This window comes from Myripristis murdjan, chromosome 6 (genome assembly GCF_902150065.1).
Source record: "Myripristis murdjan chromosome 6, fMyrMur1.1, whole genome shotgun sequence".
NCBI classification, from domain to species: domain Eukaryota; kingdom Metazoa; phylum Chordata; class Actinopteri; order Holocentriformes; family Holocentridae; genus Myripristis; species Myripristis murdjan.
Window position 1 is genome coordinate 23232581 of NC_043985.1, and position 26226 is coordinate 23258806.

At 42.8% G+C, this 26226-nt stretch overlaps 2 protein-coding genes across 3 annotated transcripts; both read left to right on the plus strand.

Annotated features, from left to right (window-relative positions):
- The first annotated feature begins 56 nt into the window (after positions 1-56).
- On the plus strand, positions 57-4947 carry armc10 (armadillo repeat containing 10). Its single transcript, XM_030052938.1, has 6 exons — positions 57-671; positions 1143-1282; positions 1440-1574; positions 1726-1902; positions 2145-2216; positions 2533-4947. The coding sequence occupies exons 1-6, from the start codon at positions 398-400 to the stop codon at positions 2782-2784; spliced, it is 1050 nt and encodes a 349-aa protein (XP_029908798.1). The 5' UTR covers positions 57-397; the 3' UTR covers positions 2785-4947.
- A 1102-nt stretch (positions 4948-6049) lies between these two features.
- Positions 6050-25935, plus strand: LOC115360179 (DENN domain-containing protein 5B-like). Of its 2 annotated transcripts, XM_030052878.1 has the most exons (21): positions 6050-6327; positions 10825-10934; positions 11545-12262; positions 12395-12582; positions 14107-14604; positions 14753-14984; positions 16631-16781; positions 17262-17352; positions 17446-17565; positions 17665-17817; positions 18009-18087; positions 18179-18254; positions 18674-18802; positions 18925-19046; positions 19601-19746; positions 19852-19970; positions 21059-21243; positions 21443-21525; positions 22939-23065; positions 23377-23551; positions 24411-25935. In XM_030052878.1, exons 1-21 carry the CDS (start codon positions 6219-6221, stop codon positions 24592-24594), a joined length of 3795 nt encoding a protein of 1264 aa, XP_029908738.1. In that variant the 5' UTR covers positions 6050-6218; the 3' UTR covers positions 24595-25935. The 2 variants fall into 2 exon arrangements, with proteins under 2 accessions (XP_029908738.1, XP_029908737.1); XM_030052877.1 differs by having other exon boundaries at positions 19601-19970.
- The last annotated feature ends 291 nt before the right edge of the window (positions 25936-26226 follow it).

Sequence of the window (26226 nt, forward strand, 5' to 3'; positions counted from 1 at the left end):
AAAATTCTGAGATGCATCCGAATATCACAGTCGGCTTTTGAAAAAACTATTATGATCATAATACCCGATTAAGAGGCAACTCTGTGGAACCTTTGGTCGGCCATTATGAGCTCTCTGGAAGCAACGGAGCAGATTGTTGACAACTCTCGCTAGTCAGCCCAACTTCCTCAGTTTTAGAAGGTAACGTGAACAAAGGTGTGGAAATGTGTTTACCCAGGTGTGGTGTGCTTTTGCCAGATCTTCGCCAGTGTTAGCTCACCGGGTAATGTTTGCTGGCGAGTTGCCTTCCGTTGAGCTTCTGGCTAGCCGCTTAAGCAGCGTTAGTTAGTGAGCTAATTTGATGTTAGCTAGCTAAAAAAAATCTCTTGGCTAACCTTGCTCCAGCTCAGACAGGAACATGGGTGATGGCAGTATCACTCCTAAACTCGGCGGTATGAAGGCTTTACTCGGTATAGTCGCTGGGGCTGGAGCCTCCTACGGGATTTACAAACTTATCAGCGGTGGGAGCTTTAAGAGAAACAAGAAAAGTGCCGCCAGTGACAGCCGGGGTGTCAAGGACAGTCAGCCCGGAGAAGTGACCCTCCAGCCGGGGAGCCTGATGGCCAGAGTGTCGGGACTGGACGTTGTTTGTGCCCGGGGGGTCGGCACTTACACTAAGGATGTTGTATCAAGTAAGATTTATGAATTTACCAGCATTTTTTTTTATCAGTTGAATTCAATTTGACCACTGCAATTGAAACCGCCTCAAAATTATTACAATTAAAAAATTGTCACCAAGTTTATGTGTCAGGCACTTTGTGTCAGGATTATAAACGGCATGTTATAGTTCCTCAGTGTCATGTTAATCAAGTAAAACAAATGTGTGTGAAATATTGATGTTTCTCATATGTTTTGTACAGCTAAAAAAAAAAAAAAGCCTGGGATCACATCGCCCCCAAAGAAAGAGTGATGTCTACAAGATGTGCACAGGATCCTGAAAATATATCATCATGTTTACTCACTTGTCCCCATTCATTTAGGAAGCGTCATTAAATATGAAGCATAAACAACTCCATGTTAATCATGTATTTAGAGGTGTTAAACACTGAAAAATGACAGGAGGGTTAAATAAAGCTCGCTCAATGCTTTATTTTGCTCCATAGGTGACATCATCTCACCTGGGAGGCTGGAAGCACAACACGTGAAAATGCTGTTATCATGTCTCCAGACCGCCAGCGATCCGTCTGACAGATGCCAGATCCTGCTAACTTTAGGAAATGCTGCTGCCTTCACTGTCAACCAGGTATAATAAAACAAAGCTCCCTAATGTTATATTTTTCCAAGTTATAAAATTGCTTAGCCATTGCTCTTTGTCAAATATCTCAGTCACAGTTTTATGCTACATGTAATAAATTTGTCAAGCATGTAATTCTTATTTTTCTGCTACACTGATTCCTCAGGACCTCATTCGGGAATTTGAGGGCCTTCATGTCATTGCTGGCTTCCTTTCGGACCCTGTGGCAGAAGTAAGAGTGCAGACTCTGAATGCTTTGAATAATCTTTGCATGAACATCCTAAACCAGGAACAGATAAAGGTAGGTTATCATATTTGCTGCATAGCAAATAGCATTTAATCTGCTTCGCACCATTGTTCTGCTGTGCCTTTTCTTTTATGCACTCTCATTTGTCTCAAGTGTTGATTTTGTAGAGGAAAGTATCCCGTGGTAATTTATCTTGCCCTCATAGGTTTATGTGCCACAAGTGCTGGAGCTGATTGAGATATCACCAGTGAACTCTGAACTTCAGCTTGGTGCTCTGAGGCTGTTGACGAACCTTTCAGTCACCGACAAGCATCAACACTTACTGAAGGGATCAATCACACTTTTACTCTCTCTACTCATTGTGAGCAATGAGGCATTACAGGTTGGTAGCTTACTGCCCTCTGCATCCCTTTTGAGTTTTACCTGGGTTGATATTCATGTATTTTTTTTTCAGTAGGAGTGTTTAAAAAAGCCAAAATACTTTGTTTTCAAACTGTGTGTCATGATCTGCAATTAATTATTACTAGTTTTAGTTAAATACCAAATATAGTTGGAAGACAGATAATAATGGAAAGGCTGTGAAAATAAACTGTATGTGAAGCTCTGTTAATATTTTTCTTTCAGGTTCAGGCTTTAAAAGTCCTCGTGAATTTATCATCTAATCCAGACATGATGGATGACATTGTTCAAGCCCAGGTGAGATCAATTAAATTCTTAACATGCTGATGAATGGAGCAACAAGCAAGCTTAGCTTATGTCTGGTCTGATCGGGATCACTGATTTTTTTTCTTTCCTTTTTCCTTTTTCTTAGCATACTAATAAAAAATGCCCACAGAAGGTTAGGAAGACCTCAAGCCACTTCTGCTCTATATAACTCGAATACTAGTATTGTTTTTTTAATGATGCACATGGACTCAGTTGAAAATCTGGTGTGAGACAGCTACCAATGCATAGCCTATGGTCATTATAAATCCTCATTGTAATCCTGTTCTTCTTTGTGCTTTGGCTTTAGGCACCAGCTTCTGTTGTGTTGCTGTTTGATGCGCGGACAGCCCCAGCGGTGCTTCTCCGACTGCTGACATTTGCAGGGAATTTGAAGGCCTGGAGGCCCTCTGCCCAGGTGGCTGATGAACTGAGGGGGAAACAGGATTGCCTGTTCCGGGTTCTGCTAGATGAGTCTTCCCAGCTTCACAGCAGACTGGTCCAGCTGCTTTCACACCCTGACGGAGAGATTCAGGCCCAGGTGGCACGTATCCTGACGTAGACTTCCCTCTCTGTCAATGCACAGCCTTTGCTTCTACAACCTTTGCCAAAGCCATCATCCTAACACCCTACCATCTAAACCCTAGTTTTGTTAACAGTAACCTTAAACACAAGTAGGCAGCAGTAGACCTGTTGAGGCATCCGCTGGATCCTCAGCTCGCACTTCCACACTCTTCCATTCTAATGCTGACAATATAGTCCCCAAATCCACATTTCTACCACACATCACCAAATGACCCGAGTCACCACACCAACCCTATTCTCCAGTGTTTTCCTGTTGTCTCGCCTACAATTGATCAATGAGCAAAGTGGTGGGAAGAGGGGAGCAGGAAGAAGACATTCAATAGAGTATTTATTTAAATCCAGGCCACCTCTCCCACTGTTTTCTCCTGCCCCCGGGGAGTTTTCAGTCTCGCTGAAAGAGACAGTTCTCCTGCAAAGATCCACAGTGCCCTTTCTTCCGAGAAGATATTTTCTCCGAAGACATCTTGTTCCAGGTGAAATTTCTGAACCCGAACCCACTGCCAAAACTCTTCAGAGAATGTGTTGTTAGGCCTGTGCAAAACAACCCAGTTTACTACCACTTGATGATGAACTGAGCAGAGAGGCATACAGCTGGAGAGAGGAGGTTTCTTGCTGCACACCCTAGCATGCCTTGGAGACACCAGTGAATGGATGTGCAGCCCTGGTCCTACTAGGCCACAATGGGCTGGAAATTTTAACTCTTACCCTGCCAGAAATGTATTGACATGATTGATTCAGTAGTCTGCATCACCTCTGTAACACCTCTTTCGTGTATTTCATTTGAAACTGTTCCCATCAAAGTAAATGCATCATTACTTTAGAGAAGAAATGAGGATTTTCTGCAGGGTGAGGACCTTGGAGTCAAAATGCTGCTCTTCCACATTGAAAGGAGCTAGTTTAGATTGTTTAGGCTATTGGTCAAGATGACATGTTATTGCTCTTTTTTTGGAAACGTATAAGCCACAGCTGCTTTACTGGGAGGAAACCAGGACCCAGGACGTGCTGGAGGAGCTGCACCGGGAGCGCCTGCAGATCCCCCAGGAGGAGCTGGAGGAAGTTGCTGCAGAAAAGGACATCAGGGCTGCTCTGCTCGCCATGTCACCACCACAATAACAAAATCAACAGCTTTACAGTAAATTGACCGAAGGCCTTTGACAAAGCAGTCTGTAATAATAATTAGAGCCTGACTGATATATTGGTTGGCCAACATTATCAGCCAATATTGCTCTCTCACAGATATATTGGTATCAACATATATGTTATCCAATGTGCACTGTTATGAAAACTTTTTTTTTTTTTTTTTACAGAACATAAACCAGAAGCTTTGGGTAATTTAGACAAGAATATTTATTGTTTTTTCTGAATTCAGGTTTAATTAATTCCTATATAGATATATAGATCTATTCAAGTGTGTCTTTTTCAAATTTATAGTTATTTATAATATTAAATTCCCAGTGAAATATATTTGACATCAGCGCACTGATGTAATTTTGGACAATACACTTTATTTAACTGTAAAATATCCTATCTCCATCTTTGTCACAAGTGTTTGATAACCACACTTGAGGTGATCCTTGCAAAAAATGTGTTTATGTATATATCAACCGATATATCCATCCAAATTTTTCTTACTCCCTAATATTGGCATTATAATAATGATAACTAGATTTACCCATGTGAAAATCTGTTGAACTTGCCACTAACTGTATGTAGGAAGACAGACCATGAATGGTAGAGCCACATGTTGCCTGCAGGACCGGAGCTGTGCACCCCGCTGCTGACTTGTTACACTGTAGATGATAGAGAGGATCAAGTGTGTGGGCTGCATACCTCGTATTTGCATGTATAATGTGATGACAGTCTTTGAATATGATTTTTCAATATAACCATTTTATGGCATGAGCCAGTCCAGTTGTAGAGATGCTGCACAATTTTAATGTTTGGATACTGACTTTCAGACCCAAGTCTCTCAGGCATACGGTTTCCCACAGCAGATACAGCAGGAGGCTGATTTACTTGTGACCTATAGATAATCATATTTATTTTGATGAAGTCAGTCAGCATTTTGCCTGTCAAATGGGGAATATGTTTATTATGTCTGCTTGAATGGTTGAATAAATATACTATGTCCTATAATTTCAGATCCTGAATGTTCAGTCTTGTTTCAGTAGAGTCATTTAGGCTACTGAGTTTGGAGGGCCCCCCTCTCTCTGCAGTCCTCAAGATTTCTTCCAGTTGCCCTTCTATCTGTGGGATTTTTGGGAGGGTTATTTTTTGCCCACTATGAGGGTTTAAGTCGAGGGGGTGTCCTCCTGTTTTGTTTGTTGTAAACTCTGGGCCTGCAAAGCCACTTGAGACTTTAAACTGTGATGTGGGGCTTTGAATAAATTTGAGCTTGAAATGCCCTTTGGCTTTATAACCGAAATTTAATCCCATGAAAAAAGAAAATCTGTGATGATAATCAGATTAATAAAAATATGTTTTTAGTAAGGGTGTAATGGTTTAATGCTTTTGGTTTCAGTTTGGTTTGTTTTGAACATCAAGGAGAAAAAAAAACCACACCATTTCCACAAGCACAAGTTTTCTTCTATTTCCAGGATTCTCTATTTTATTTGCAAAAATAACATTTTTTCATTCAGTCATTTGATAACTATATGAAATCAACAAATATTCATTCAATTCAAATGTCTACCTAGACTATTTAAAACAAACAAATTAACATACTTACAGTACATTCATTAATTCATCAGCTAAGTGAGAGTTGTGTGGCTTGCACACAGTAGATGTGTTTGTAACACCGCTCTTTTCATCTCCCAGTTCAAACTATGATGACCAGTTTTGGTCAGGTCACCCTGCGACGCCCCGGAGATCCAACCATCACTGGGCAGATCTTTATAGGGTGTATTGTATATTGAACGGTTAAGTTTATTTTATTTTGGTTAGGTTTTTCACCTCTAGGTTTTAGTATATCAGGGAATAAAGAAATCACTGTAATACCATTCTGACCACAATGAAGTCTGTAAATTCTTTGCAAGATAGTAGTTTTCACACATTTATGACATAATAAGGTAATGAATCATTTCGACGGCCTCTGCTTAAATAACGTGTTTTTACCAGTGATGAGTGTTTCTCTCTCTCTCTCTCTCTCTCTCTCTCTCTCTCTCTCTCTCTCTCTCTCTCTCTCTCTCCACCCCCTGCCTCCTCCCCCTCTCATCACACCAGATGACCAGCAGCGGCTCCAGCGCATCACAGTCGGACCGCTGAGCAGCGCCAAGTGCAGGCAGCCAAACGAGCAAAAGCAAAGAGGAGAAAAGGACGAGGAGGGGGAAACATTCAATATAAACCGCGTCAACTATGACCATCCACGCCTCTAAGTAGAAGGACACGACGCTCACACCAAACAAACCGAGGATGAACGGGACTGCTGCGGCCACAGGAGCGGCTTCTTGCCGTTTCGCCCACTATTTTGTTGTGTGTGGAGTGGATACAGAGACGGGCCTGGAGCCCGACGATTTAGCAGGTAGGTCGCTGCTCAACTGGGACAATAAATCTGAAATAAACTAATCCATATCGCCAAATGAAATCCAAAGCCACAGAGCACGTTTGATACTATCTCTCAAAATATATGAATGTATTTGTACGTGTAGATGACACTAATTAGAGGATGTTTTGGACGCGACATCCCCCCCCAAAGCGCTGTTGACACCATATCTTATTTACAAGTAGGCTGGCAAATGCAGAATATATTTAGGCTACTCAAAACAGATTTCAGATATCATTATCCAGTGCTTATGGATGGCTGTATGTATATTTTTTTGAAATATACATTAAGTGTCGATGAGATTTGTTTCCAATGGGGACAGACAGAAAAAAAGAGAAAAACAGAATGCTAGAGGACGATGATCACGCAACGTCCTGTTTTTTGTTGTGAACTGATTTTTTTTTTTCGCCCACAGGGAAGTGATCATTATAATGTTATATAAAAAAGCGCATTATTAAAATTAGGACACCCCTGTTATTTCCATGTCTTGTCCCTCATTGTTTTTCAACACCATGGATGGGCAAATGAAAACACACGATTATACTCCATACAGCTCAGTGAGTGTTTTCACCTATGCAGGGCAGTAATAATCCTAGAGACATTACAGCATTGTTGATGACTGCCAAGTGAACCTGGGGAAAGAATTGAGCTAAGAAGGGTTGAACAGAGGACAAGAATATCCCAGCCTGCCCACTGACGCCTTAACACAGATGGAGCTGCTAGGCAGTGGGGAAACATCCTCTGTGGCCCACTGTCAACCCAAGTGTGTGTGTATGTGTGTGTTTTTGTGTGAGCAAGAGTGCCAGATCTCCCAGATTACACTGTTATGTGTCTCAGAAAGCAGTGGCAATGTCTCTGATCATCCTCCAGTGCTCAGGCATGGCTGTGTAATTCAGTATGTAAAAGCAAATTATTTCACACAAACCCTTTTCCTCAGCAAAGCAGGTTGAAGGGGGTTGGAGGTAGGTGGATGTTGTAGTGGTGGAGGTGGTTTTGGGTTGCCACGGTGATGACGTCAGCTGTGATGTTGCCTTTCAGTGCATTGTTAGCACAGACACTATTTTTTTTTGGCCTCAGCAGTTTGATGCCTTGATAGAAGTGGAGCTATTGAGTCCAGTTTTTTTTGTCAGTGCGAGGTTGTAGACACAGGTTTGAAGACGGGAGGGCGGCAGGGAGAGATTCACCCTCTGGGAGGTCTACACGTGTTCTTGCTGTGTGTGTGCTCGGGTCTTTGTCTGTGATTGGGAGGAAACAGCACCACATGAGCGTGCTGCAAACACCTGAATACTAAAACCTTCGCAGTGTCTGCTTCAGGTTTGAAAACAATAAAATCACACCCTGTATTTCCCCATTTTTTTTTGTTGATAGCAGAATGTCAGCTTATGCAGAGCAGCTCCTCGGGGGAAAAGACAGCCCCATAACCAGATATGCCTTGTAAAGCAGCAGCTTAGTTTCCTTCTCAGGTGCAACAATGCTTCTGAATCAAAGTATGAAGAGAGACAAGAAAAACAAGTATCTATAAGGTGATTATTGAAGGAAGGCACGTGTCGCATCTCTGCATTGCGAGTTTCAGTTCCTGCAGGATTATTTGGTGGTTTAGTGGCTGATATGTGGCTCCCTGTGGCGAGGGACAGCACTGCCGGCCAGTGTATCTGAGCTCCACCAAGCTGTTTATGTAACAGCCGGTCATCTCATATCCACTGCAGCAGGGGCATGCTCTTTTCAAGGGATTTGTGTTTGTATTTGTCTTTGTCTGTTTCATTAGTCTATCAGGGATGTTTAATCCTTTTATGCACTGTAGCTTTAGCACATATGTTTGAGCAAGTTGTCACATGTTTTTCTGTATATATATATGTCTGTGTGTGTGTGTGTGTGAGTGTGTGTAATTAGTGAAAGCCTGTCGAGGGACAATCTGCTCTTGTTGGCTTCTCAATGGATGCCACTGTGTTTTCTGCAGCCTAATCAAATTTCACATGACGTTCCCTGTTGGAATGCTGAATTGCCGTGGCTTCAGCCCCGGTTCAGGGCAGATGAGTGTCACAGGGGATGACATCAGTGGAGGGCAGGATCACACCGGCCATTTGAGAACTGCCCAATAAATCGAACTGATTGGAAAGACAGCTGAAACTGAAGCGAGCCACGCCGCTTTTTCTTGCAAGTTTCCCTCGCAAGCACAATATCCAGAGTAAGTTATCCTATTTTAGGCAACCGGCTACACAGCGCATTCTTTTATCCTTTATTCTAAGCAGATGAGCCAGCACCACGTCTCTCAGGCTGAGATGAAAGTCAGATTTTGTCGCGGTAGTTTTATGATTCACCTTCACTGAACTGACAGATTTCTGCCGCAAAGACATAGGGCTCTCAATTGTTTGAGCCAAAAAATGAAAAACACTTTTTAAATCAAGGCCAGTTGGCGTTTGCTGTCATTTTAATTTCTTTGCACTTTTTATATCTCTCCTTCTCATCTACTCATCTAATGATGTGATGAATGGGATGGCGGGGTAATAGAGTTGGTGAGTATGACGGATGTCTACCTTCATGTCTGTCCAGTCATCGCAGATGAAGCGCTCCTGTTTTAGGGATGGAGACCATTTGGGACCATTAATCTCTTTGATTAATCCCTCAACTGTGGAATGAATGTTAAACCTCTTTTTTGCATAATATTGATATTACAGTGTCAGTTTCAGTGGCTCTCATGAGCTAATGGCATGAAGATGGTGGTTTCACGTGTGTGTTTGAGTGGAAACAGCTCAAGGAGGAGGCAACAGTGTGGTAATTACAGCCCAACCGGAACAACCATTTAAACTTTAATTTGAACGCCGCAACAAACCGCCCTCCACCTCCCCCTTTTATCTATTCTGTTAGCTCAGAGGGAGGGACGGAGAAAATAAGGAGAGAGAGACACAGAGAGAGAGAGAGCATTGAATGTGGTTTTGGGTTGTGTGACCGTAGGGTGGGAAGTTGTGTCAGGATGAGTGTGGCTTTTAATTGGGTCAGATGATGATATTCAGGGTGACGTAACTGCTGACGAGTGTCTCGACGGCTATCTTCAAGGCCACGGTAACACAGCGGAAGTGGCTACCATGGCAACTAGATGTCTTTCCGTGAGGCTGAATTCTCTGTCTCTCTGTCGCTCCCTCCATTTCCCATCCATCTTCCGTTTTTTCATCATAGTTTCAGCATCTAATTACTCAACATGTTTATGACCATTTGGGAAACAGTGCACTGGTTGTTTATGTTCTCAGTAGCAACACCAATGTGTATCCTTTGCAATGAGCATTTCCTCCCTCTCTTGTCATAGTAATACATAGCCTCTCTCTGCCACCTACTAGTCTGACTCAATTTAACTGTGTGTGTGTGTGTGTGTGTGTGTGTGTGTGTGTGTGTATGTGTGGATGCTTCTCACTCTGCCTACGGCACCGCTTCCTTTTGCAGGTCCCTGTGCGTCATCTCGGAGGCAGGTGGATGTTATTGAAAAAGTGCGTCAAAGCTGACAGTTGAGAGAAGCCTGTTTTTTTTTTTGTTGTTTTTTTTTTCCCTGTCATTTGCAGTTGTTTTTGTTCACACAGTGCAGCGATGCCAGTTACAGATATTGAACTTTTAGATTCTGTGGCAGATTAATGAGACATGGAATGCAGTCAAGAGTACAAGGGCATCCCCTTGGAAATTGGAAGAATAATGACAGTGCCTTGCTCATTACTCAGGCTCTCAGTCAGTCACTTACACACACATTTTCTTTCTTTTCCCTCTCTCCGGCTCACTCTCTCTTATTTAGTAGCTCCTCTCCATGCACACGGATACTCACACAAACATCACGCTGCATGTAACTGGAGCTGGAAGCTGACACAAGATGCAGAGCGTGACTGAGGAGATGCTTCAAGCCGACAGGGCAATGCATCAAATGTATGCAGTGTGGCTGTAGGAATACGTAAAATACGCCCCCCCCCCTCGCCCATGCAATGCAAATTCAGTCCATTTTTGTAGCTCTAATATAGAACTCTTTCATCATTTCTCCAGAGCCCGAATGTTCCCTGTTGAATAAAAACGGTTTCTTCTATGCCAGGCACGTGTTTGTCCTATGTGCTCCCTAGAAGTGAAAATGGTTTCCTGTTGCAGACTGACAGGGATGAGGGGTGTACAAGCTTCTTCAGACTATCTCTGTGGTAATGAGTTAGGTTACATAACTTGGCAGGGATTCCCCCTCTTCTCTGCAGAATGGCCCCTACTGTCTCACCTCTGCCTTGCTGCTGACAATAGAGGGGCTTTTTTTAAGCTTGTGTTGGACAAGGTTGTGCTGTGTATGCTTTTCCAAGAATCAAAGCACACAGTTATTCTTTAATGTCCTCTGCTCTGTCCACTCCTCCTCAACTCTGTTTCTGCATCGATGGAGGTCAACCTGCAGCCTGTGCTCATGCGATGAGTCATAACTCTCTCTCTCCTCGTCTCTCTCTCTCTCTCTCTCTCTGTCTCTGTCAGGTGAGGGCTTTGAGCAGAGCCCCATCCGAAGGTCCTTTAAGTCAAAGGTTCTTGTCCACTATCCTGAAAACACAGACAGGAACCCCTTCAATAAAGATGCTGTCAATATGGTGAGATTTTTTGATTGTAATTTTTTTCCACGCAGTTGCCTAGAAAATGATAAGGACGAGAAGAGTTGCCCTGTTTTTTTAGGTCAGATGTTTTGTAATTATTCCAACCAGTCAAGATGAATAATGTTACAATTGAAAGGACAAAAAGTACAAGATAAACAAAAGCAACAAAATGTGCACTAAGACCACGCACTACTCTGTATCTTCCTGTTCTTTGTCCTGCACAGAATACAGGTCAGAATACAAAAGATTTTTTCTCTTCCTGTATGTTTTGTTGATTCTCAGACAAGCAGGTTAGGATAGACAAAATTTAAGAAACAGAAGAATTAACAGAATCAAATTGAAATTAATCAAAATTACTGGACTTGCTTTATAAACAAGCTTTGACCAGCCTCTGAGAGGCATGAAAACACTTAATGTAAGGCTTTCTTTCATTTGTAGTCTCATTATATGCATGATATTATATGCAAACCACACTTGTTTTAATTTGCAATAGCAGTTATTGAGGTCATTGTGAAAGGCTAGTATTTAATTGTTTCTCCCACTGCCCCTATATTCTCAACCTTCTCCTATCCTTGTTCATCATTCCTCTTCTTCTCCCATTTCTCAGCTCTGCATGCCGAGGGGTCTGGCCTTCCGTACGCAGGCAGACAGCCTTGAGCCTCAGTTCCACTCCTTCACTATTGCGAGTGACGATGGCACGCGCTCCTATGGCTTTGTCCACACCTTCTACGAGGAGGTGACAAGCGCTCAGATCACCACTGCCATGCAGACGCTTTTCCAGATGCATCATGTCGAGCACCATTCCTCCTCTTCTGCCTCCTCTCCCTCCTCCTCCTCCTCTTCATCTGCCTCCTCGCCCTCCACCTCCAGCATGGACTCACTCGTAAGCAGCTTGGATGAGTCGGACGCTGAGTCCCTGGCTGGGGTATCTGGCTGCCTTGGCTGCGCAGGCTCCTTTGACCCGGCGCGGGACACCCTGTACGTGTCCAAAGCCCTCTGCCTCCTCACGCCTCTCCCCTTCCTTCAAGCTGCTCGGCAGTTCCTGTCTCAGCTGCACCAGGCTGTGACTTCACACACGGCCCCGCCCCTCCCTTTAGAGAGCTACATCCATAACATCCTGTATGAGGTGCCCTTGCCTCCCCCTGGCAGGTCCCTGAGGTTCCATGGGGTACAGGGGCCCATCATGTGCCAGCGGCCAGGCCCGGATGAGCTCCCACTTGGGGATTACCCGCTTGGAGAGGCGTTCTCCCTGCTGGGTGTAGACAACATGGTGCAGCTGCTTACCTGTGTACTTCTAGAGATGCAAGTCCTGCTCTACTCTCAAGGTAATCTTCCTTTATTCACTGTTGAAGGTATTGCATTTGATTGTTTGGAAGGCTCTCCTCAAGGTGATTTTGGAGATGATTTTATTCATGCGGTTATGTCCTTTAACTCACTTGTGTTTCTTGTTGCCGTAGATTATCAGCGTTTGATGACGGTGGCAGAGGGCATCAATACCTTGTTGTTCCCGTTCCAGTGGCAACACATCTATCTGCCCATCCTGCCTGCACCCCTGCATCACCTCTTGGATGCCCCTGTGCCATTCCTCATGGGTATCCAGCGGAGAGATGGCACTCAACGATCCTCCCTCCACTTGCCGCATGAGGTAGTGCACGAAACAAGTGTTTTATGTGTGCTTCATTTATAGCTTTTTGTTATGTTGCTGCCTCTAATATTAGAAGGAGCAATTTGGGATGCAGATATTTTACTCCACAACATAATACATTCCAATAAACATCCATATATAAAGATATAACAATGTTACATTCCACTGCAGCATTCTTCTAGCCTTTTCCTAATCCAGTCTGCATGAATAATAATGTATGCCCTGCCTCAGGCCAGGCAAACTCAGCGATGATCCAGCGCCTCAGAGCTCTTTGCCCCCTTTCTATAAATCCAATTCTCCATCCACACTGAACGATCACACTAAGCTGTATGAGCATCTCACTGCAGCGTCTTTGAAGTAGCTCTGCCCCAGAAAGGAGCCAGTAGAAGGAGGGCTGGGTGCGATGAGAGGAAAAACACTGAGCATTGGTGTTCCAGAAAAATCTGACAAAGTGAATAATTAACATGAATTAGCAATCTGTGCTTATTGCTGGAAATGTGCAAGTCAATGTATGGGTGGTGAATTGCAAGGAAAAAAAGAAGAAGAAAGGGTAAAGCATTTTAATCACATAATGTGTGAATCTTTGCTGGAGCAATGGCAAAGTGCCTGTTGTGAGGTTCATGTCCTGTATAACACATCATGTGACCCACCACAGACATGGGAAATGGAGTGCTTTATCCTGGGACTTGCAGATGCCTCCATTGTACTCAGTGTGTTGACTGATTTGACTGCCCTGACTCTAATACCATGCAAAATCAGTCTAAATCATAAGTATATTTTATTATCGTTCTTGGTTTCTTTCTTTCACTCTTTTTCATCTTTAAAACAAACAAGCAATGGAAATACATGTTAACTAGTAAGAAAAAGGGAAGGATGGAGCTGCAGGGAGTAGGCTGTTGGAGAGTGTGTGTCTGCAGCTGTCCATCCCACTGAACATCTCCCAGCTTCCCCTGGGGCACTGAACTGACTGTCAGAGGTCACTGTTGAAGGTTGGGTTGCTGCTGACTTGGCTGCTCACTACTGCTGCTTAGAGATGCAGTTTTATTATCAGTGCATATATTCTCCTTAAAGCAACAATCTGCTGTTCACTGCTCAGCACCTATTTAAAAAGCATAGTTTTGCAGCAATTTTATTTGTTTGCTGGGGTCAAAATCTTGTTTTTCTAAATGTGTTTTTTTTTCTAGTATTTCCTCTGTGTAAGCGATAACAGAAATTGTTGATAATCCTTCACATGGTAATACATTTGAGTCTCTGAGAGCTTACAGTGGATAAATGCCAAGAATCCATTAATGCAATGTAAATCTCCTTCTCTGATCTTAATTGGATGTTTCTACACTTGCCCAATCTTACTAAAGCTTAACCACTTTGTCTGCATGAATTTAATAAGAGTCTGTATGCTGTGATGGGTGAAATTTACTCTGTTTATCTGTTGAGGGAGACAGTTGAGAAGTGGTTTTCGTAGCACCATTCAGGTACCACATCACCTGAGCTGTCTGTTTTTTTGTCGGTTTTCCTCCCAAACAGGCCAACCTGTGTTTTGTGGACATTGACAACCACTGTGTGGAGGCACCTGAGGACCTTCCTTTGTTTCCAGACCAGACTGAGCTAATCCAGGAGCTGAGTGAGGTCCTGCTGCGTTTTGGCCTCCCTCCACAGGGCGGTGTCATGACTAAGCCTGTCACCACTTCCCCTTGCCTCAGCAGCCTGGTCCTGGAGGACCTGATGGAGGACAGGAGGAACGGCAACCTTGGAGGGGAGGAACTGGCTGTGCTTGAGAGGCTGCAGGCGCTGGCAAGGAGGTGTGGAGGACGAAAACTGTCAGACGGAGGGAAGACACTGGGACGTGTGTTTGAGGAAGAGGAGGAAGAGCTCAGGTCTGCAAAGATGAACATGCAGCTGAGGGAGGTGTTTGCCGGCCGTTTTGCTGCCATGTTTGGCAGATATGAGGAGTTTGTGATTCACAGCGCTCCTGATCTGGACTCCTGGTTGAGCAACCGAGAGGGAACATTCAGCTTTGACAAGGTACTCAAATAAATCTCCAAAGATCAGCCATTACAGTGTATGGACATATCCAGCCATATGCCTATCATGTCCAGATAGGACAGATATGATCTTCAGTCTGGGTTTTTTTGTGAAATATTTACAATATAAATGTGGTTTTGACTTTCAGGGCTCCTTCCTCTCTGTTCAGCCTGTGACTCACCTGCACTTTATGTCCCGCTTCCTGGAGACGGCCATGTTTTCTTCTTTTGTGGATGGGAAGGTGATATCTCGCTGGGCAGATAGGGAACCTTTGCAGCAGCTGTTCGACAGCCGCCTGGTGAGGGAACGACTGTACGACACCGATGACGAGGATTCTCGCAACTGTCGCTACAGGAAGTGCACCGTGCTCTTTGAATCAGGTACTGTTAAAATAAAAGCTCAATCGGTGTGCTACATCCTGCATATTGTTGCAAAATAAGTTACAAGATAAATAGTTTTTTGCCTCAGGAAAGTGGTTGCTTTAAGTCTTTTTTCTCACCAGCAATGTTCTTATCCTTACCTGGTGGAACTTCCTTGAATTTTAATCTGGTGAATTTGATAATAAGTTAATTAATGAGGTGACTGGGCAGTTAAATCCCAGTACCTCTGCAGCTAGAAATGCTCCGCTCCTGGTCAGGGGTCTGATCTTACCAGAGCTTTCTCTTGTCTGTCGTCCATATTCTGTCTCTCTCTTTGTTCGCCCATTGTCTCAGTAAATAATACTTCAACAAAACAAACAAAAAATAATAATGTCGATGGTGTTGTCCAGGGTTTATTCCCATAGTTTTTACTGTTCTTGTCTAATTTGGCTAACCTTCAGCTGCAACTGATTGTGAGGTTTTACTCACTTCAGCACAAAATTATGTTTTTATGTGAATAAAAAAAAAAGAATAGTCAATAGTTCCTCATTTTAGAATTAAAATACATGTAGGAGTTCTTTCCAAAGTATCATTGCGGTCTCTTTCAACACACCCAGGTTTGCCATAAATACTGTAGTGGCACAGTTTTGTCATGAAAATTAATGTTTCTTGTGTGGAAAGAGCCCTTTGCTGCATCTTCTGTCTAGGCGGTGACATCCATGATGAATAGGACTTTAATGTTGGCATTTAATTTAAATATTAAATGTAATAATTTTTAATAAATTCAATAACCATGGGGGTCATCTTTTTTTTTTTTTTTTAATCAGTTTTTCCGTCACATCATCACACTAAGCAGTAAATTGAGACCGCCACTGACTGAGACACAATACATATGTTATGATCACAGGGGGAACCAGATTTTGTAGAGGAAATCTGCCTCCATCTGCCACTTCTGTTTCGGTTTATATGCCGATGAAATCAACATTTTTTGCTCATTTTAGAGAAAGGACCTTGCATAAACGCTGCTTAAGGGACCTCATTTACCAGAACAGTGAACTGTGCGAATACTAACTGATGCAAAATTTGATTACATTTCAATTGCAGTTTGAGAAAGAATTGAAACACGAGGGGATGGGAGAGAATCTGATATGAGGGGAAAAAAGAGATGGTAGAGTAAGAGAAAGAGAGAGGGCGAGATGAAGGACAGGGGAGGGGGGTAAGCAGTGCATAAGAAGACAGAACATCGTGTCCTATAATGAGTGCCTCTAACTTTCTGCTTTGAAGTCCTTCCAAGCTTTGCAGTGACGGCACTGCTGTGCCTCTCAGCCTCTGTGTCTTTCCCAGTCTTTCACATTTAGACTTAGTCTCCTCATTTTAGTCAGAATTGCTTCATCTTTTCCCCCTCATATCAGTTACTTAAATTAATGTTCTGTATTTGCAGGCATTTACATGGTGTCTTTATCTTCCTTTTAAACCACATGAACAAATTTAGTTGATCTTGTTATCTTTGAATGTCCCCTTTACAGAGCATATTAACTTATACAAAACAAACAAACAGCTGTCAGAACATATCAAGATGTTAAATCAAATTATATTATCATTTACTCATTTTGCCTATAGAGGACCTCAGTGGTGGCTTTAACCAGTGTGTTGTTTGTGTTGTGCAGCCCAGGCCATCGAGCGCAGACTGCTGAAGGCAGACCATACAGCCATACACCCCCACCTGCTGGACATGAGGATCGGCCAGGGGCGTCACCAGCAGGGCTACTTTCCCAAGCTGCAGGCCGATGTTCTTGCGCAGGGTCAAAACACCAACAAGTCAGTCTACCCTTCCTGCTTCTCTTACAATATATTATATAACAAGACTAGGTGTTTGCCAGCAGCTTACTGCAAAAGAAGTGCACTAGTGTCTATATTTTTACCTGTATCTTATACATGCTGGAGGCAAAAGTGACTCATCGACTATCAATAGTAAGGATGCCATGGTTCATCCTTTTCTTGGTTTGCTTTGTGTCACTGTGTGGGTTGAAAAAATTGAACTGACTCAAAACTGCAGTTATTTCTTTTTATTTTAAACACATAGCCCTATCAGCAATTTAGCACAAAAAACTGAATGGGGCTTTTGCCAGTGCTCTTCAAAGGTTAAGAAACTTGGCAACAGAAAGACTTGTGGCTTGTCGTCAAGTCTGTTATGAAGCATTTTTCATGAAAAGCAGTGTTGAATATTCTACGAAAGTGTAAATTTGGAATTGCATTTTAATTTTAATTTTGTTTTTATTATCTTATCTTGGTGAGCAGGTGGTCCGGCCGTGTCACAGCATCACGCAGGACTGACCCCAAGAGATCAACACCCACTGAATCCTCAACACTGGACAATGAACAGAGACAGGTACATGCACATGCACACACATACACACACACACACATTTAGAGCCTAAAGGGTGCTTGTGACTCATTTTTTTCCTTTTGGCTTATTCAACAGAAGCACACATTTTGGAGGAAGAACCTGCGTCAGTCTAAGCTGCTCGACCTCTCACCTGTGGCCGTCACTCAGACCCACCGGGATTTCGTCGACGGACTGCTGAGGGAATGCCGCCTAAAGGTGGGAGCACAGCCTGTGTGTTAATGTAGGCCTTTTCTTGATGTAACTGATTTATTTTTTGTTCATGGGTAACAGTACGGATTTTTTATGCTTTTATAGACCAAACGAATGTTGATGGAGAGGATGGGGAAGGAGAGTCTGGAACTGGGTCAGGGAGAAGCCAACATTACGGGCCTGCAGGAAAACACACTCATCCACGGTCTGTGTGACCTACTGGAGAGAACCTGGGGCCATTGTCTGCAGCTAAAACAGGTCAGACTCACTCACTCGCTAACAGTACTGCCAATTTAATATGCCTTGCTCGCCTAAATGACCCCAAAAACATCAGGAACTGTGTGTGCCCATTTAATTAAATCACACACGACCACACAAAAACATCCGGTTGAACAGATTGAATGGTGATGAGGGTGTTTTTTTATTTTTTTATTTTTTATTCTAAACAGGGGAAGTCGGCTCTGTGGTCCCATCTGCTCCATTATCAGGCTACAGAGGGGAAGATGGAGGCACCAGCTGAGTCCCCAGGTCAGAGCACAGCCCTGCCACAGCTTCTCTTCCACAAATCATTGAGTTAACAGTTGAATAATTTCAGTTGTTAAACTCTTTGCCTGTTTAGTGTCCAACGGGTTGGACCAGAGAACTGCTGATGATGGCCATGTGCTCCTGAAAGGATCCTTGCTGCAGGATATGAGGTAATGATAGACCGCATACTTTGTCTGTAGATGTCTAGGAGGTGTGATGTGTGTGTGAGGAGGAAGACAAGTTGGAAAGGTGTGAAAACAGAATTCAGGCTGAGAATGAAACACCTCAGGCAGAAGTGAACGTTGCTCTGTGTCCTCTTTCAGATGACTGACATGTTTTGGATGAGGTTCAGATGAAGACCAAATCGGAGCCATTTAAATACTAATTGCTTTTTACTTCACGCATCCATCATTTTATCTCTTTTAGTTCTGTTCCAGTGAGGTTATGAGAGATGGCATGGCTTTGGTTTTCCAGATTAAATACCAAGCAGACCAAAAACCTTTGCGACATTGAAGATTCATTAAGTGCAATGTGAGGCCACCATGAGAAAAGACTTCAGAACTTGTGAGCCTGTTTGTTGTCCTCCCAGGTTTGTCCAGACAATGAGTGAGAGTCTGTCTGAGGTGGGACGGGCCCGAGCCTGGATCCATTTAGCCCTGGAGAAGAAAATGCTGTCTCAGCACCTCAAAGAGCTGCTCACAAACCAGGAGCTGCTCAGGTGAGAATCACTCAACAAACACAAACCTACAGACAGGGAGACACTTATAGAATCTATAGGATGTAATTTTCAGTGAGTCCCGTGATTGTTCTCAGTAACCTTGGCTTGTATCCCCGTGACAGGCAGCTGTATAAGCCCCATGCATTCCTGCTCTGCGAGGAAGAAAGGGAACAATTCTTGTTCCACCTGCTCTCTCTCAACACTGTGGACTACCTCTGCTTCACACGCGTCTTCACCTCCATCAGTAAGTCCTACACGCTTTTTTAGCAGAAAGCCGCAAAAGGCAACCCTGTGCAATCGAAAGTATGCTGCAGGTTTTCACTAAAACTGAAGATTGCTTGACTAGTTCACCCTCAATTGGAGAAGAAGAGCTAATCAAGAACATCAGCTGGTGTCTTCCAGTGGGGGTGAAAACCTGCAGAATCCAACCGTTTAGACAACTAATAAACAGTCTTTTCAGGTCTATAGCTGTCACTGTAAGTTGTGTTGTTTGTAATCCAGAGGGTCCACTCCCCTGCTCCCACTCAGAGACACAGAAATGCTTAAAGAGGTTTATCAGGCGCAGGTTAGCCTCATCACTGAGCTGGCCCACTCATGTACTCTTTGCATTCCTGCAGTATTCACATAAATTACATCCACTGTGGATTTGTTCACACCTACAACTTTGGTTTATCCATTGAATAAATATTAAGACTCACACCCCAAATATTAAGACTCACACCCTGTGAAAATCCCATTCATAAAAAGAATCAAATGTTTAAAGCTTTGCTCTTGCTCTTTGTGTGTTTCTCGGTGCAGGTATCCCATACCGTGTTGTTATAATGCCAATGAAGAAGCTTAGCATTGCAATGGCAACAGTAAACCCTTGGGTATGTGTGTCAGGAGAACTGGGTGATTCAGGAGTTAGACAGATCCCGAAAAATACACAAGAGATCTTTTTCCAGGTCAGTATACAGCAAGTTATGTTCTGCTCAACACGCACATATGAAAGATGCACCATCAAGCTCCATGCAGACACATTCTCAGTTCTGGTCTATGTGCCTTTTCAGTGCAAGAACCTGGGCAGATTGAGCACTCTGCAGCTGGGACAGGAGAACTCTGGTTTGCTGGCCAAGTGTCTGATTGACTCTGTGATGGTGTATAATGAGATCACTGGACACACCTACAGGTAAGATTATTCCTCTGACTCCTCCGAACAGTGACGGTATGAGATTGTTATTGTAGATGGCAGGTCCTGGTATGATACCGTGTACAAGATAAGGTGAAACTTTAATGATCCCCGTGGGGTAATTAAGTTGTTGCTAGGGAGACTATCAGCAGACTATCAGTATTGAGGCAGTGTGACAATATTTTTAGCTGTAAAACACAATATTATATTGGTCCCATATTAGTTTTACTGCCGATATTTAGCTGATTGTAAAACTTACAATTGCATGTTTTTTTTTTTGTTTGTTTGTTTTGTTTTGTTTTGTTTTTTTGTGAGTCTGTCACTTTATACAAACATAAGATTACCAACAGAGTAAAACTAACATGGTCCTCTGGTTAAAATATATATATATATATTTTAAGAGAAGTCCTTCTGAAACCTGTTTTATACCTGCATTTGTGTTATGATTCTTACAAATACATATCAATATCAGCCAAAAAAAAAAAAAATAGAATACAAATTTTAAAAAACTGGTGGATTCCTAGTTGTTGCAGCAGCTAAAGTAACTGGATTCAGCAAGGGAAAAAAAACAATAAATTATAAGCAGACAAATATTAAAACTGATAATAATTATAATAAATAATAATAAAAATAAATAATAAAAATTATAAAAACAATAAAGCAATAAATTAGAATGTAAAAAAATGTTGTTTTTTTTTTCAGATATTCACTGGTATCAGATTCAACACTCTATGTAGACTGTATAAGCTGGAAATGTGGGGGAGGAGTATGGATCACTAACATGCATGGATTAAATTACAGTCACGACTGCATTTGCTTACAGTTTTATCTATGTAATCGTCCTATCTGCAGCATCAATCAGTCCCCCAGGACACTGCTGTAAATAAAGAAGGTATTTGATAATGTGATATTTGGAAGAAAATTCGAACCCGGAGCATGCATTATACATGTATCTGTTGCAGTGATGGGGTTAATGCACTCAACACTACACTAGCTGACTAGAACAGGAGCTGGTTGTGACCTTGGCCACCATACTTGTTTACTTAGGCTTTTATGTCGGGTGCAATGAAACATCCTGTGCCCCCCAGGTTCCCATGCGGCCGCTGGCTGGGGAAGGGCGTGGGTGACGGCAGCTTGGAAAGGGTCCTCATTGGTCAGCTGGTGTCACCAGGTGGAGAGGAGGATGCTGGGAGGTGGTCGGGGACGCCTCCAGAGCTGGCTTCACCATCTCAGAGTGTACGGACAGTGCTGGGATCACTTGGTGGCCGCAGCAGTACGTACAATGAACACGTTACATTCCTTAGCATTGTTGCTGACCTGCTTGTTTTTATGCATATTACAATGACGGAGTTTCCTCCCATATCACCTTTCTCTTTGACCTCCTTCCTCCTCCCTTCCTACCCCATTCATCCCCCTGTTTCTGTCCTTGCTTATTCCCCCTGCCTCCCTTTTGTATTCACTTATCCCCATAGGAATGATGTCTGTTGAAGTGCAAGAGGAGATGAGAGAGGCAGCAAACAACCTTGTCAAACATTTCCACAAACCAGAACAAGAGGTATGTGACTGTTACAGTGCATGTGCCCTGCAGATCCAGCCTCTGCATTCATTTAACCTCTTGGTTCAGACAGTCAGCTACTTTCTGCAGGATCAACAACGAGCAAAACAGTCTGAAATATTTATGTAGTGCTTCTGAGGGCAAAATGAAAAATCTTCTGATTAAAATTTGTCCCAATAGCTTCATCACTAATTCATGAGAATCGGGAAGGGGGGAGAAGAGCAGGGTTAATGCCGAACAAAAGAGCATCTCTGTAGCGAGGTGCTTAGCTTGTCAACCCCCCTGGTAAGCATTATGTTTATCTCCGACACAGTTCATTGCCCCAGCCCGGGTCTGATCTGTGTTGTTGTTTTCTGTGTTTCACGCTGGCCTCTCATGTGAACCCTGAGTTAAAGGCCTTGGAGATACTGTTGATAGATCACTACAGTTTATCTCTAATGGGTCTCCAGTTCATTGTAATTATATTTTTTATAGCAGCTACTTAGGCACTCGACTGCTCACCCCTCAGGACAGTCTCACTACACAGACATTGCCCATGTGTTGTACAAGCTTCTGCTCAATGCTTCTACCCAGTGAGTGCTAAATGAAAAAAAAGAGCATTTTATATCCAAAAATATACCAAGGGCTCCCAAGAGTTCATTGCTGTGGGTGATTTTGCGGAATCATTGCCCTCTATCATCCATATATGAGGACAATTTATTGAAGTTGAAGGATGTACCACTTGCTTAGCTCACCTGGTAGGGCATGTACCACTTGTCAAGGCAAAATCTTTACTGCTGCGTCCTGGGTTCGAATTTGAGCCCAGGTCATTTCCTGCATGTCACCCCCCTCTCTCTCTCTCTACCATAACTAATAATAAATAATAATAATAAATTTAATTTATAACGCACTTTACATCAAATAAATGATCTCAAAGTGCAACAGTTACAATAGAAGAATAAAAAGTAAAGGAATAAAACGTAAAAGCAAATGTCACAGTATCACAATAAGAACAACCAAAATAAGTAGAGCAGTAGAGGTTACAAAACCATACTAAAACAACAAAAAAATAGAAGCAGTGGAAAATTACCAAAACCATACTAAAACCACACAATAGACCAAAGACGTTAAATAGGCATGTGAAAAGATATTAAAATAGGCTAACTATGCAAATGCTTTTCTAAAAAGATATGTTTTTAAGCCTTTTTTGAACGAGTCCAAAGTCTGCGGCGCCCTCAGATGGTCAGGGAGTCCGTTCCACAGACTGGGAGCAGCTGCGCAAAAGGCACGATTGCCCATAGTTCTGAGCTTAGTCCTTGGAGGCTGGAGGAGATTGGCCTGCCCTGAGCGGCATAACTGTCAAATAAAGAACTGCCAAAAAAAAAAATCTTAAAAAATGCCTCTATCTCTCTGCTTCCTTTTCTGTGTTGCCAGAGAGGAAACTTGACAGTGTTGTTATGTGGTGAAGGGGGGCTAGTGCTTTCCTTGGAGAAGTTTCTCCTCCATGGAATGAAGTCCAGCCGTCTTTTCCAGAGGAATGTGTTTGTGTGGGACTTTGTGGGTAAGTACTGGGTGTGTTTCTGTTTGTATGTGTGTGTGTGTGATCATACAGAGCCTCCAGTGAACACTTCAGTGATGCTGCACCTGTGTGGTCTCTACCATCTGGCCCCATCTAGTGGCACAGAATATGAATTTCAGCACTCGTACTGTGTGCAGCATGGAGTGCATAATGTATCAACAAACAAATATAACCTTCATCTCTGTAGCTTATCAGTTTCTTCATTGTCTTGTGTATTGATGGTTATTCTTCGCTGTTCATATGTACAAACCAGCACCTGCTGATCTCGCCGACTCTCTCTCACTCACCCTCAGAGAAGGCAGTGGTTTCCATGGAGACAGCTGATCAGATGGGCGACCTGCGCGGATCAACAGAACCAAAGGGCCTGCCTTGTGACTCACTGTGCCACTACGTCAATGCTATCAATGCCTCACCGCGAAACATCGGAAAGGAGGGCAAGTTCCAGCTGCTGGTCTGCCTGGGAATCAGGTGAGCCGTCAGAGTTCGAAACTATTAAAATGAAAATTCGAACGAGGCCAAAATAGTTCATTTAACTGGTACAATCCCTTGGAGTGAGTAATAATTCATCTCTAAATCGGAATGGATGCATCTTAAAAATATTCTTCTATTGTTCTAATGGGAATTTGAGGTTTTTAGCACCTCATGGTCGCTAAATTGTGTCGTGCAAAGGTGACACAATTTCCTCCATCCCGTCCTGAGGCCTGGAGGAAGTGGCCTACAGCGTTGCTGGTCTCACAGGTTTTCTCAGACTGACCCATTTACATCACATGCAGTTATTTTAGGGAGACATTGTGGCTGCAGTGAAAGAGGGCATCGAGATGCAATTCACAAAGCAGATGAAATTATTTATGTATTTATAAAGAAGCTGTGCAGTTGCAGTGTCATGGGTTAAGTCCGTCTTGTTACCACTGTCACCTTTTCTGTGTTGCCAAATAATGCAGAAATATAAAATCTTCATAATAGATAAGCAATGCAATAAAGCTGTTGTAGTGGCCGTTCTCTGGTGGATTCGTACTTGTGTCTGATGCTCTGGATTGACACTGAATTCATCACCTAAGTATGCTGCAGATCCTGGAAAACAGGAGACTCTCCTGCTGTGTGAGCCGCTCATGTCTTGGAATTGGCTACTTACAATCAAAGTGGAAGTTAATGAACCCTGAAATGACCTGCTCAATTTACTGTGGCTGAATGCTTTTTCAGGAGAAAGCACACAGCCTCGGTTCTGTCCTGCAGTCAGCTAACTCACCCTCAGTCTTGGAATACAGTACTAGTCTTGATTGCACATTTAAGGGACAACTATTGATCACTGATCTGTTCAAATTGGCAGGGACCGGCTTCTCTCTCAGTGGCTCCCCCTGTTGGCAGACTGTCCTCTGTCAGCGCGGACTTTCGAGGAGGGCGCTCTGCTCCGGGACCGCGCGGCTGTACAGTCCCTGTCCCGCATCCTGCACACACTCCACGAGTTCACCATCACCCTGGAGACGGCCCTGGTTAAAGGGGTCGACCTCTAACGCTGAAAAAAAAAAAAAAAAAATCACAAGCGCTACGGGATGCAGATTTTGACCCCCGCTCCATAACTCACTGCAAGAACGGTGACAGGTTGGCCTCAGCGGTTTTGGATATCCAGCTCTCCATGTGTGGGAAAAGAAAGTAAATTTAGACAACTGAAAAAAAAAATCCAGGACCTGCATGTTCAGAAGTGAGACTCTGTCATGGAAAGGACAATGGACCTGCTGAATCCACTGGGACCGGGTAATCGCAGGCCACAAGCAGCTCCTGCTTCAAACATTTATTGCCTTGTTCACTGATGTAAATGTCCTATATATTTGCTTAAGGAAATATTGTTTGATTTTCCTATGCTTGTTTACACTGTGATATTCTGTTTCCTCAAGAAGAAATAGATGCCCTTTCCTTATCTCACGTCTCCAGTACATATTTTCACAGCTCACATCATGAACTTGACTCTAGGACAGTTATAAGTCTCCTACTGTTACTGTAATGCTTGCACTTGGAATTTTAAACTAAACACATGCATGGCCAAATCTGTTATTTTTGCCTCAGTGTGTTGTGATCCAGTGTTTTCTGAAGTCACAGGACTGAAGCCACACTATAGCTATTTTCCTTGGCTTTGTTAATGGGGTGCCTAAGTAAGTGTACTCAAGAAAGAGGAACTGTCCCCACTAAATAATGACATGTTAAATTGTTTTATCTTATGACGCTCTTGCTATAGTGTAACTTCTAGTCTGTTCCTTATTGTTCAATTCACTTCTGGGTCATTACAGGGTCGCGCTTCGTCTGCTCTCAAAACGCTGAGCCAGTGAAACACTGAAACCAAACTTGTGTCCTAATTGTGTCAGTTCAAAAAGTCTTTGTCACTGTCAAAAAGCCTTCGTCTCTCTCACTGTGAATATTTTGCTTCATCAAATCTTTGACAGAATTGTGCCCATTTGTTATATCGTGTTATCGATTATTGTATATTTTATATAGAATTGCATCTTGTTTGTGTCAGTGTAAAACATAATATTCAACTTTTGGCTCATTTTACTGATTATATGGGTAATGGACATGTTTGTTTCTAAATCCCTCAGTTGTCTCTGCAAGGTTGAGCCAGAATAGAGCACAGGTTCTTGACAAGCTATGTATTATGTTGATGTTGCATTTAATTTGATTAATTGTTCAATAACTATGGAAATGCTGTCTCCTGCACTGTCCTGCAAGCACTATCTAACCCACAATGACCAAGCCTCTATTATCATTCAAATATAGATTAGAGTAAGCAATAATGAATTGTTGTTATTTCGATATTTATGAAATGTGTTGTTAAAGATTAAAGTTAATATTGACATAACTGACACGTTTTGGTATTATTTGTGCTATTTAAAACCTAAATCTGGGATCAACATCGGTGCAGAAACTCAAAACCTCAGATCAGACTGTTGCTGGGTAACAGTGTTACACCGCTGCAAAATAAGGCCATCATAAGCTTAGTCATCTCATAAAACAAAATCCAGTAATTTTCCCCCTATTTCTCACAGAAGCACTTGGATCAACATGACAACAGAGTATAACGTATATGTGTGTGTGTGTGTGTGTGTGTGTGTGTGTGTGTGTGTAAAGGGGTGCTTTAATGTATTTTCTATTTT

Bases quoted from the DNA above. Each gene is read 5' to 3' on its own strand.
- armc10 (XM_030052938.1), top strand. From the start codon at position 398: ATGGGTGATGGCAGTATCACTCCTAAACTCGGCGGTATGAAGGCTTTA. The intron at 672-1,142 runs GTAAGATTTATG...TTTGCTCCATAG, and splicing joins CACTAAGGATGTTGTATCAA to GTGACATCATCTCACCTGGG. The intron at 1,903-2,144 runs GTTGGTAGCTTA...TTTTTCTTTCAG, and splicing joins TGAGCAATGAGGCATTACAG to GTTCAGGCTTTAAAAGTCCT.
- LOC115360179 (XM_030052877.1), top strand. From the start codon at position 6,219: ATGAACGGGACTGCTGCGGCCACAGGAGCGGCTTCTTGCCGTTTCGCC. The intron at 16,782-17,261 runs GTCAGTCTACCC...CTTGGTGAGCAG, and splicing joins CAGGGTCAAAACACCAACAA to GTGGTCCGGCCGTGTCACAG. The intron at 21,526-22,938 runs GTATGTGACTGT...CTGTGTTGCCAG, and splicing joins TCCACAAACCAGAACAAGAG to AGAGGAAACTTGACAGTGTT.